Source organism: Ranitomeya variabilis, chromosome 1 (assembly GCF_051348905.1).
Source record: "Ranitomeya variabilis isolate aRanVar5 chromosome 1, aRanVar5.hap1, whole genome shotgun sequence".
In the NCBI taxonomy this organism is placed as follows: domain Eukaryota; kingdom Metazoa; phylum Chordata; class Amphibia; order Anura; family Dendrobatidae; genus Ranitomeya; species Ranitomeya variabilis.
In genome coordinates this window covers 668929510-668941649 of record NC_135232.1, presented here as the reverse complement: position 1 = coordinate 668941649, position 12140 = coordinate 668929510, and the positions used below count along the sequence as shown (strand labels likewise).

The 12140-nt window shown below is 50.0% G+C and overlaps 1 protein-coding gene across 1 annotated transcript in view; it reads right to left on the bottom strand.

Annotated features, from left to right (window-relative positions):
* AQR (aquarius intron-binding spliceosomal factor) overlaps positions 1 to 12140 on the bottom strand; it is a 150257-nt gene that overhangs the window by 86411 nt on the left and 51706 nt on the right. Inside the window, exons 15-16 of the mRNA XM_077263931.1 lie at positions 2927 to 3047; positions 2228 to 2369 (exon numbers count right to left, since the gene is read on the bottom strand). Of these exons, the coding sequence (XP_077120046.1) occupies positions 2228 to 2369; positions 2927 to 3047 (263 nt within the window). The remainder of the gene's footprint in view (positions 1 to 2227; positions 2370 to 2926; positions 3048 to 12140) is intronic.

The following is a 12140-nucleotide window of genomic DNA, read 5'->3' as shown; positions in this document are numbered from 1 at the left end:
GAAGCAGAATCCGCACGCCAGTCCCTGAGCCATAAGGACCTCCGAATGGTGATGGCATTTGCTGCTGCTTGAGAAGTGCAGTCAGCGGCATCCAGAGACGCGGTCACTAGAAAAGTCATAGCTTTAGCCACCCACGTAGTGGCAAAAGATGGAATAAGAGCGGCTGCTGAGGCTTCAAAGGATGAACGAGCCATATTGTCGATCTGACGATCGGTGGGGTTTTTAATCGAGGCACCCTCTAAAGAGGATAAAATAGATTTAGTAGCTAGGCGCGATACTGGAGGATCTACCGGAGGAGACAGTGACCTATTTTTTCTTAGATCAGGAATAAAGGGATATTTTGACTCCATGGGCTTTTGCCCTGTGAAGCGTTTATCTGGACGGATCGTATGAGATTCAACGATTTCCTTAAATTCGGGATGATTGGTGAACACTTTGTGAGCCCGCTTGGTCCTCTTAAAGGACACAGCATGATCTGTTTTAGATAAAGGGCCTTGTGTACTGACTCAATGAGAGAGTCGAGAGTCTCCTGATAGTGTTGAAATTCTCTAGGAAAGTGTCAGAATCGTCCTCTGAGACAGGGTCTCAACTAGCCCCAAGGGAGGGGGAGCGAGAAATGGAACTCTCAGAACCCGATACCCGGTGATGGTCTAGGGACAAGGCATGAGTCCTTTTCCTGGAAGAGCGAGAGCTCCTTGGTAAGGTACGACCCCTAGGGTACTACGGGTTTTGATCATCGGAAGCGTTGTCCGTAAGAGTGCCCTGGTTAGAGAAGGGTCTCGGAACGAGTCTAACGCTTTGGCCAGGGATGCCAAAGACCGGGTAAGGGAGGTAGCCCACTCGGGGGGACTAAGCTCACTGGGTTCGGTATCAGTAAGAGGTGGTTCCTGAGCAGTCACCGGTTCACAAGCTGAGCATAACGCAGTATTGTGACCCAGGGGTAGAGATACCTTACAAGATGTACAAGCAGCAAAAAACAGTGTGGGTTTTCCCAGACATTTTGTTAGGCTTTGATTGAGACAGTGTAGCCTTGAAGAGAGCGCTTACTAGCAGGGGAAGGGTTAAGCTATGTTTCTGCAGCTTACCCAGGTCTTGTGTCTTGAGTCCCCGGGGGAGGTACGCAATGTCCACAGAAATCCCAAAGATGGCCGCCGAGATAAGGAAGAGAAGGCTCTTCTCGCAGAACGAGAAGTGCCAGAGAGAGTGGGCGGCAGTAACTGCCGGTGGGCGGAGTCAACGTTCCGGCCTGGAAGAGGGAAAAGCCGGGGGGGGGGGCTAAATATTAAGCTTGCGGTTGCGGCCTGTAGCGCCGCTACCGCTATTTGTGCGACGTGACCCACGGACCCGGGCTTTAAGATATCTGCGGACCTCCCTTATCCCAGGGACCAGGACCCCCCAGCGCCTCGGCCCTGCAGGTGTACACAAGGTAGATGCGTTGGGCCGATGCTCAATCCACCGTCGCCATAGTCAGGGAGGGGGTGGAGAGCTTCTGCCGCCTTCCATCATCTGCTATAACAGTGGTGATGCAGTGGGGGGCTGCACGGATGCCATAAACATCATGTCTGGCTATGCACCTGGCTCCAGGAGAGGTAAATGGAGGGCTACTCCATGTGGTCGCCTGCTATGGAGGGGGGGAGATCGGAACGCGAAGGAACCGTCGCCCGTAAATTGAGCTCAGGGCTGGCATCCAACGGTGCAGGAAAGGATACGGAAGGAACGCTCCGCGTTCTTGCCTGTTGATGGTTCGGGGGAGATCGGAACCTAGAAAGGGTCTGTCGCCGCCCATTCGCTCCGTTAAGGGAAAAATAGAATAAAAATAAAACTAAAAACGGTGGGGTATGAACGCAGACCCAAGTGCCTCCTACAGACACTAAGCAAGAACTGGTTCATTTGGAGCCAGCAGGCGGGTGTATACTGCAGGGGAGGAGCTATTCTTTCTGTATTACTTAGCATCCTCTTAGTGGCAGCAGCATAACACCCATGGTCCTGTGTCCCCCAATGAGGCGTAGGAGAAAAACAGCCAGACATGTAGGATTTCAACATGTCTGACCCTTTTACTCTGCTGGAAGGGGATTGTACCCAGTCCCAAATAAGAATGCATGCATACTCTGTCGAGATGAGTGTGTAGGTGTATGAAGGGGTCAGGAAAAATAGATGCCAGCCAAAGTGTATGGTCACCTTTAGTAAGGCAGTCTCTACATCAAAAGATGGCAAAACTATTGCTTACCAGGGCTTCAGCCGGCAAACAATATCTTCAATATCCTGCCGAATCTCATATGTAGACTCCAAGCGGAAGAGGTTGAAATTTCGAAGAAGGTAGTCATGTAGGGTAAGAAATTGCAGATTCAACTTCGGCAATGCCAAACAACCTAAAGAGGAAAAGCATAGTTTAACATGGCATATAGGAGACAAAAACTGTGACCATCTCAGTGGGAGGACAACGTGATAGGTTTAAAGTACAGCTCCAAATTTAGAGCCCCCTTTTATGTACTATTTCTATTTGGGAATTACATTGTGAGCAGTTCTCTTCTAGTTATTGAGCTCACGCTCGGTACATATGGGAGTCCATCTGGAAATAGTAGAGAGCGCACCGACTCTGGTGGTGGCACTGGGAGAGCTGCAGCGACAGTGGATTTAGGGAGTTCTTCACTCTCTTGTCTGTTGCTTAGATAAAATGTAACACGGCAATTGTCCTAACCAATATCAGCTGCAGTAAGCAGTTGTATGTAATGCACGAACTTGGTAGCTGACGTGTTAAAGTGTTAGTGCTGGATGTGCTAGAAGTCACATCCATGTAAGCTGCTCCGAGCAGCATGGCTAACACACAGATTACATTTCAAAGCTGGAGATATATTGGTGCTTTTTGTGCTATTAGAGCTTATTACAGCAATGAAAATGAGGCTTGAATATCAGTTTACGGCCTCACCTTCCCCAGAATAGTACTCCGTGGGCACAATGTTCTCATCCCATATGATCTTCTCTGTGGGATACAAGGGCATCTGGTTCAGCTGCTGGATTTGGGAGATCCGTCGCTCGTGACGGGATACCTGGACAATGGGAAGACAGAACAGGGTTATGCCAGAGCTCGGTACATGGTATTGTCTGCAGGACAGCACCATTCGCCATTCTTAAAGACCTATGGATTGAAGTTGTATGGTCAAAATCTTTCTTACTGGCTATCTTTTACTTTGACTAGGTCCTACGGGTCTTTTTTAAACTAAATCCAAATTTAGTGAAGTTGTCCTGTGTGTTGACTGGTATGGGGAATCAACCTTTTAGCACATCAGCCATTTTCATGTTCGCCTTTCATCACCGCCTTGCAAGTGGAAAAAAAAATTGTGAAATGCTATGATTTAAATATATATATATATTTTTAAAGGAAGTGTGTCACCAGATTTTTTGCTACCTTGTACGAGAGCTGCATTAACCAGAGACTCTGGATAATCTCCTGCTGATATAAAAGTGATTTTATCAAAGCTACAGCAAGCATCACACTAAGTGGCATCACTGGTATCAGGGTCTCTGCCCCTACATCAAGCTCCTCTCCGATTACAGAGGAAAAAAATGCTGACAGATTGTCTTCAAGGTCTTCACAGTGGAGGATACATTATATGATATTTTACTAGTTGCGAATCGAAGTGACAAAACCTATTATGTTCAATGTTTACATTTTTATTTTGTAAATGGAGTGATTTAAACTTTCATATTTGGTCGGGTTTGAAACATGTCTTTGTGTGTGCATTATTTTTGAGTATGTATGTATATATATATATATATATATATATATATATATATATATATATATATATATATATATATATATATATATATATATATATATATACACACACACACGTGTGTGTATGTATAGCGTATTTTGCGAACTGTAACAGGCACCGGACCATAAGATGCCTTGGGGTGGAAAAAAAGATAAAAAACCTTTAAAATAAAATGGTGGTGCGTCTTCTAGGCCATTTTAACAGTAGCTTACTGGGGGTTGGGGAGGTGACAGTGGAGCAGGATGGTCACTGGAGGCAGGTGGCGGCAGGAGTGGGGCAGTGCTGTGGGCCCTGGCTTGGGTGGAGGGTGCATCCAGGCAGTGCAAGGCTGCGGGCCCTGGGCTGTATTAAGATGTGGCTACCAGTGACAGGAATCCCCTTTCTCATTGATTTCCTTGCTGTGGGCTCCAGGAAAGTGGCCGCCGGAGGCAGTGCATGCTCAGATTGAGATCTTGGCAGACAAGATCTCTATCAGCGCATGCACCGCCTCCGGCGGCCATTTTCCCACAGCCCAGGGAAGGGAAATCAATTAGAAAAGGGACTCCGCCCACCAATGTCGACATCTTTTGTGACCCCTTTCCACAGCAGTCTCGCCCCACGGTAAGATACCTTCGGATTATAAGACACCCCCCCCATTTTCCTCCCAAATTTGGGGAGGGGGGGGGGGGGAGAGTGTGTTTCATAATCTGAAAAAAGGAGATTTTTGTGTACTCACCGTAAAATCTCTTTCTCTTAGCCTCTAATTGGGGGACACAGGACCATGGGTGTTATGCTGCTGTCCACTAGGAGGCGACACTATGCATAATCTGAAAAAGATTAACTGTGGCTCCTCCTGTGCAGTATACACCCCTGGACGGCATCAGCCTTCTCCAGTTTTGTGCAAAAGCAGTAGGAGGAACGTAACATGAATAACATAATTATGCCTGTAAGAAGGCAACTATGTACGAGCTCAAGAAACAATATGAGAACTCAACAGTTACAACAGCCCGGAAAGGGCAACAGGGTGGGAGCTGTGTCCCCCAATTAGAGGCTAAGAGAAAGAGATTTTACGGTGAGTACACAAAAATCTCCTTTACTCTGTCGCCTCATTGGGGGACACAGGACCATGGGACGTCCTAAAGCAGTCCCTGGGTGGGAAGCAATGGACGAATATTGTGCAGACAGGCCCGTACACTTAGGGCACCGCCGCCTGCAGGACACGTCTACCCAGGCTCGCGTCCGCTGAGGACTGGGTATGAACCCTGTAGTGTTTAGTAAACGTGTGTAAGCTAGTCCAAGTGGCCGCCTTACACACTTGTTGTGCCGAAGCCTGGTGCCGAATGGCCCAGGAGGCCCCTACCGCCCGTGTAGAGTGTGCCGTAATACCGGCTGGAAGAGGAGAATTCTTAAGGCGGTACGCCTCTTGTATGGTGGATTTGATCCACCTGGCAAGAGTAGCTTTGGAAGCTGGCATACCCTTGTGGCCGCCTTCCGGAAGAAGGAAAAGGGAATCAGACCTCCGGAAGGACGCAGTCCTAGACACGTATATACGCAAAGCCCTGACAAGGTTAAGCGTATGCAGAGCCTTCTCCACTCTATGAACCGGAACCGGACAAAGGGATGGTAGTGAAATTTCCTCATTGAGGTGGAAGTCGGACACAACCTTCGGGAGGAAGGATGGGACCGTACGAAGAACTACCTTGTCCTGGTGAAATGCCAGGAAAGGCCGTCTGCAGGAGAGTGCTGTCAGTTCAGACACCCTGCGTAGCGAGGTGATTGCCACCAGGAAAACCACCTTCTGGGAAAGAAGGCGGAGCGGGACCTCCTTAAGAGGTTCGAAGGGTGGTTCCTGCAATGCTGTCAGGACCAGGTTGAGGTCCCACGTTTCTAGTGGTCGTCTGTAGGGGGGAACCAATCAGGAAACCCCCTGAAGGAAAGTCCTTACTTGCGGCTTGGTAGCAATGCGCTTTTGGAAAAGCACTGAGAGGGCTGACACCTGGCTCTTAAGCGAGCCCAATGACAGCCTGGCCTCCAGACCCGATTGGAGAAAACCAAGTACTTTGGGTATGGAATAAGGGAGTGGGATCTGGCCACGAGATTCGCACCAGGTAAAGAAAGCTTTCCAGGTACGGTAATAAATCTTGGCAGAGGCTGGTTTTCGTGCTCTGATCATGGTTCCAATGACATCTGCCGAGAGCCCTGCCTGGGTTAGAACCCAGGTCTCAAGGGCCACGCCGTCAAATTGAGAGCCCCTGAGTTCTGGTGGTAGAACGGCCCTTGTGATAGAAGATCGTGGCGGTCGGGGAGACGCCAAGGGGCGTCTGCTGTGAGTTGTACGATGTCGGCGTACCATGTGCGCCTGGGCCAGTCCGGTGCAATGAGGATGGTTGGAACTCCCTCTTGTTTGATCTTCCTCACCACTCTGGATATCAGGGGGAGAGGTGGAAAAATGTACAGAAGCTGGAACTGGGTCCAGTCCTGAACCAGAGCGTCTGCTCCGAGTGACCGCGGATCGTGTGTTCTGGCAATGAAGTTGGAGACCTTGGCATTGAAATGGGATGCCATTAGGTCCACATCCGGGGTCCCCCAGCGGAGACAGATCTGTTGAAAAATTTCGGGATGGAGAGACCACTCTCCCGAGTCTATTCCTTGTCGGCTGAGGAAGTCTGCTTCCCAGTTGTCCACACCCGGAATGTGGACCGCCGAAAGAACCGACCCTGTGTCCTCCGCCCAGCGGAGGATATGTGACACTTCCCGCATCGCCTGGGTACTGCGGGTCCCCCCTTGATGATTCACATATGCCACAGCCGTGGCATTGTCCGACTGTATCCTGATGTGAGAGGCTGCCAGTAAGTGATGGAAGGCCCTCAATGCCAGTAGGATGGCACGAATTTCCAGGATGTTGATGGGCATGGTCGCTTCCGCTGGGGACCACTTGCCCTGTGCCCTGTGGTGTAGGTGCACCGCACCCCAACCCGTCAGGCTCGCGTCGGTGGTCAGGACCTTCCACTGACCTGAGAGAAAGGATTTCCCCTTTGCTAGCGAGGTTGGCTTGAGCCACCAGTGCAGGGACCTCCTGGTTGACGACGTTAGCTGGAACTCCCTGTCGAGAGAAAAGGGATTCCTGTCCCAGGACTTGAGAATGGCTAGTTGGAGAGGTCTGAGGTGAAACTGGGCAAATGGGACAGCTTCTATTGCCGCTGCCATCTTGCCGAGGACTCTCATGGCAAACCGGAGAGATCGAGGGGGTTTGCGGAGGAGGGTGCGAACTGCTAGTCGGAGAGCCAGTGCCTTGTCCTTGGAAAGGAGCACTAGACCCCTGGAGGTGTTGAATAACATTCCCAGGAAGGTCAGGGACTGACTCGGGGTTGGTGATGACTTTTGTAGGTTGATTAACCAGCCCATGCGACTGAGAGTATCGGTTGTGATTGAGACGCTGAGCTCGCAGTCCTTGAAGGTGGGAGCCTTGATGAGTAGATCGTCCAGGTATGGAACGACTACTATGCCTCTGGAGTGCAGGACGTCCATGGTGGCTGCCATGACCTTGGTGAACACTCTGGGAGCCGTGGCGAGTCCAAAGGGGAGAGCCACGAATTGGTAGTGGTCCTGGCCTATTGCGAACCTGAGAAACCTCTGATGGGCAGGTGCAATGGGTATATGCAGGTATGCGTCTTGTATGTCTATGGAGACGAGATCTTCTCCCTTCTCCATGGACGCAATGATGGACCGAAGGGACTCCATGCGGAAATGACGGACCCGTACATATTTGTTGAGCTGTTTTAGGTCTAGTATGGGCCGTACGCTGCCTCCTTTCTTGGGAACTACGAACAGATTGGAGTAGAACCCTCGGAAGCGGTCGGTCGTGGGTACCGGTACTATGACTCCTGATTGACAAAGCGAGGAGACCGCTTGGTGGTAGGCTCGAGCCTTGGCTGGCGGTTTTGGGGGGACAGAGAGGAAAAACCGGTCCGGTGGGTTGGAGGTGAATTCTATTTTGTATCCGGAAGACACTGAGATTTTCCTCCTCTGGGCTTAGACTGGCCTGCTTTTGACTGCCAGGTCTTGTCCGACCTTTGCGTCGATCGTGAGTTGTCCCTGCGTGGGGAACGGTTACGATTTTGTACTGGACGTGAGACGAACCAGCCGGAGGAATTCCGAAAGGATCGGAATCGAGTTTGGTTACGCTTCTTGTAAGTGCGTTTAGGTTTCAGTTGGGGAAGAGAAGTACTCTTACCCCCTGTGGCGTTGGATATCATAGTGTCCAACTGTTCACCGAAAAGTCTCCCACTGAGGTAGGGGAGGTGCGTGAGGGACTTCTTTGAGGCTGCGTCCGCTTTCCATTCCCGCAGCCAGACGATACGCCGAATCGTGATGGCGTTTGATGCTATCCCCGCGACTCCCCTTGCTGAATCCAGAGCTGCATGGAGCATGTAATCTGCTACAACAGCAATTTGAACCGCTTGGTCCGACAGTTCAGGAGCGGATGCTTGGAAGGCTTGTAAATTGTTTGCCCAGGCCAGGATGGCCTTGGCAGCCCAAACTGAGGCGAACGCGGGAGCCAGGGATGCCCCTGCTGCCTCGAAAATTGAACGAGCCATGCGTTCTACCTGCCGGTCTGCTGCGTCCCTTAGGGTTCAGCTATCTGGCAGTGAAAGGAGAGTCTGTGCTGCTAGCCTGGAGACTGGGGGATCCACTTCAGGTGGATCTGTCCATTCCTTGGTGTCCTTCTGTGGGAAGGGGTACCTCGCCTCCAGATATTTGCGATTAGCGAATTTTTTCTCAGGCTGTGAGAGCTGTTTTTTAAGGATCGCCTTAAACTCTGGATGGTTAGAGAAAACCTTAGGCGGCTTCAGAGGTCCTTCAAAGGAAATCTGATGTTCTGGGGCCTCTGGTGGCGGATCAGAAATGTCCAGCACCCGATGGATGGACGATATTATGTCCTCAACTAGCGCTGTATTGCTAGGAGGGATTGGGATCAGGGACCCCTCCGTTTCTCTGTCTGAGTCAGAGTCGCAGATGCCTTCCGAATCCTGTGTATCACTGAGGCGTCCCCTGCTGGGTAAGCTGGGGAGGAGGCCTTCTCTGGTTGGGGATTGCGGAGATCTGCATTGTCTGTCCCTGGAATGGGACGGTCTAGATGACCTGGAGCAACGGTGTCTCTCCCTAGAGGGGGATGACCGTGTGCTATGGGATGACGCAGATAGACTTGATCTATGGATCCGCTTGCGTCGTGACCTAGACGTGGATGTGCCAGGGTCATCTTGTTCCTGAGTCAAGCTCTCCCTTTGCTGGGTAACGGTCATAGCCAGGGCATGACCCTGCAGCGCCTGAAGCAATGTGGAAGTTAGGTTATCTATAGACTGCGTCATAGATTGCGATATCTGAGTAGCCCATTCCGGTGTGGCATTAGACACCGAGGCATTGGCAGGGGCTTCTTGAGGCTGTGACACAGTAGTTTGTATACAGTTCTGACAATGCGGGTACGTGCTACTACTGGGGAGAGCGGTCCCGCAGGCTGTGCAGAATGCATAATAGCAGTTCTGCCTGGTTCTCTTAGACCTTGAGCCCGGCATAGTGCACAGAGTGCAGAAGTGCTGCCAGCAGATGGACCTTACAGGGGTAGAGAACCTACAGGGGAGCCTTATAGGTAATATGGATTCACAGCTGAGTAAAGATAACCCAGCTGTGATCTTACCCCACCAGTGTACCCCTAGGTCCAGCACCGAAAATCCAGTCCTGTGCCCCCCGGAGACTGGCTGCCTGGTCCTGGTCCTGCAGACCGGGAGATGCAGGGTTAATCTGCAGCCGAAAATGGCTGCAGAGACAGAGGAGAGAGGAGGAGAAGGGGGCGGAGAGCTGGAAAAAGGCGGCAAGGCTATAAAAAACCCGCCCTTTCTTTCTCGATCCGCCCCTTGTATGACACTGTAGAGTGTCATATTTGTCATCCGGGGGGCGGGCCGGGGGGCGGAGAGGAGGCTGCTGCTTCAGCTAGGCCGAAGCCGGGGCCTAAATTAGATGCCTGAGGCCCAGAAGGGCTCCAGGCCGGCGCGAAAGTCCGGGAGGGGGTCGGATCTGAACCGGACCCCTCCGGATTTGAAGGCAGGATGGCGGTGGGGCTATAAGCGGAAGGGGGAGCCCGGCTGGGGTCCCCCTGAGGCAGTATAGAGCTGGTGCTGCCGCAGAGACAGGGACGCAGGGAACCCTGTGTCTGTATGTGCCATGCCTGCCTGCACTCCCCCCCGGCCCCAACAGGAGCCCGCAGCTGGGCTGGGGTCCCTGGATGCAGGCGCAGTGTGCTGGCCCATTGCTGGGAGCTGTAGGATGCTGCCTGTACAGGCCCTACCTGAGGTGTCTCAACCTAATACCCCCAGAGGGGGATAGGGAGGGTGCTTTTGTCACACCTTCAGGGGCCTTTATCCTCGCCTCGACCTCAACCCAGAAACCAAAAGGAATTGGGGAAGGAGGGGGGTCTCGACTTCGAACCAACACCCGAGGGGCTGGGGAAGTAGCAGCATGGGGAATAGCCATCTCAACTTCAACTGGGCACCCCATAATAGGGGGCCGAGGAAGGAGCCATGCCGGGAGTCTCACAGGAGACCCTCTTTTCTTCATCTGTAATCCCGTCGGAAAACGGGAAACGGAGTAAAACGGAGTAAAAATCTTTAGGTGTGCCTCCTTTGCGACACTAAGCAAAAACTGGAGAAGGCTGATGCCGTCCAGGGGTGTATACTGCACAGGAGGAGCCACAGTTAATCTTTTTCAGATTATGCATAGTGTCGCCTCCTAGTGGACAGCAGCATAACACCCATGGTCCTGTGTCCCCCAATGAGGCGACAGAGTAATATGGTATATTACACACAATACTGTGTAAATGTTTTAGCCAAGTGTGGAAAAAATGCTGCAAAGTAAGAAAGCTTACAAAAAATAGAAGTGTAAATAGTTTATCTTTAGTAATTAACAAAATGCAAAGTGAATGAACAATAGAGAAATCTAAGTCACATCAATACTTGGTGTGACCACTCTTTACCTTCAAAGACCATCACTTCCTCTAGGTACAAACCCACAGTGTCGTTGTTCCAAACATCTTGGTGATCTAACCATAGATCTGTGTATGAGGCTTGTACTAATCCTTCTGCCTATTCAAGTAATCACAGACAGACTAGATTATATGAGATCAGGGCTCTGTTCGAGCCGGATCATCACTTCCAGGACTTCTTGCTAATCTTTACACTGAAATAGTTTTAAAGACATTGGCTGTATTGTTGGGGATCGTTGTCCTGCCGCAGCATAAACTTGGAACCAGACGCCTCACTGATGGTTTTGTGTGATGGATAAGTATCTGCGTCTGTTTCTCAACATTGAGGAAACCATTATTCCTGACCAAATCCCCAACTCAATTTATTGAAATGCAGCCCCAAACTTCCAAGGACCCTCCACTGCATCTACAGACCACATCGTTGTCCATTTCTTGATGCCTCTTCAAAACAGTTTTAACAGCACGTCTTGAAACCCAAGCCTGCTTAGAAATCTTCACCTGGGAGAGATCTTGCTGATGCAGTATAACTACCTTGTGTCTTCTTGCTGGGCTCAGTCTTGCCACGGTGTATGACCTATCACATGAAATTGTCTTCTACAACCTCACCTTAGTGGCAGAGTCTGGCTTGTGCCTCATCTGCCTAAAAACTTACAAAATCTTTGACTTTGTGCAAGTGTACACGTCACACCAAATATTGATTTAACTTAACATTTCATTTTTTCTCATTCACTTTTCATTTTGTTAATTGATAAAAATAAACTTTTACCACTTCTATTAACACTTAGATGGTGTGCATGCAAAATAGGAGCATGTTCAGACTGGCCATTAAAGAGGCAAAACACAAGACAGAAACAAAATGAACATATACCCTGCTGTAAGTAACTAATGAAAAGCAATAGTGCAAATAAACAATGTAGGGTACTTGGGAAACACAGTTGTTTTTTTAAAAAAAAAGCTTAAAATCCATTCCACCAGCGTCAAGGTGTACCCAGCCGGGACAGTCCCAACCTCTAGAATTAAAACCTTGCCATGTGTCATAGTGCCGCAGTGTGAATAAGGGCATAGCAGGACTGGCTCCCGAATAGATACCCAACAAATGGGAAGCTGTATAAACGTTACGTCTAGCCCAGGTTTACATACTAGAGCTTAGGAACATCCTGATTGACGATTGCGTTACACTTTGATGCTGCAGGGATGGCTTTGACGTTTTTTCCTAAATAAAAATCGGTGTTTACAAAGTACCCTACTTTATTTATATGCACTATTGCTTTTACCTATTTACTTATAGCAGGGTATAGTATACAGAGGCATGTAAAAGTGTGGCCTCTCATGGTTAAAATTACTGT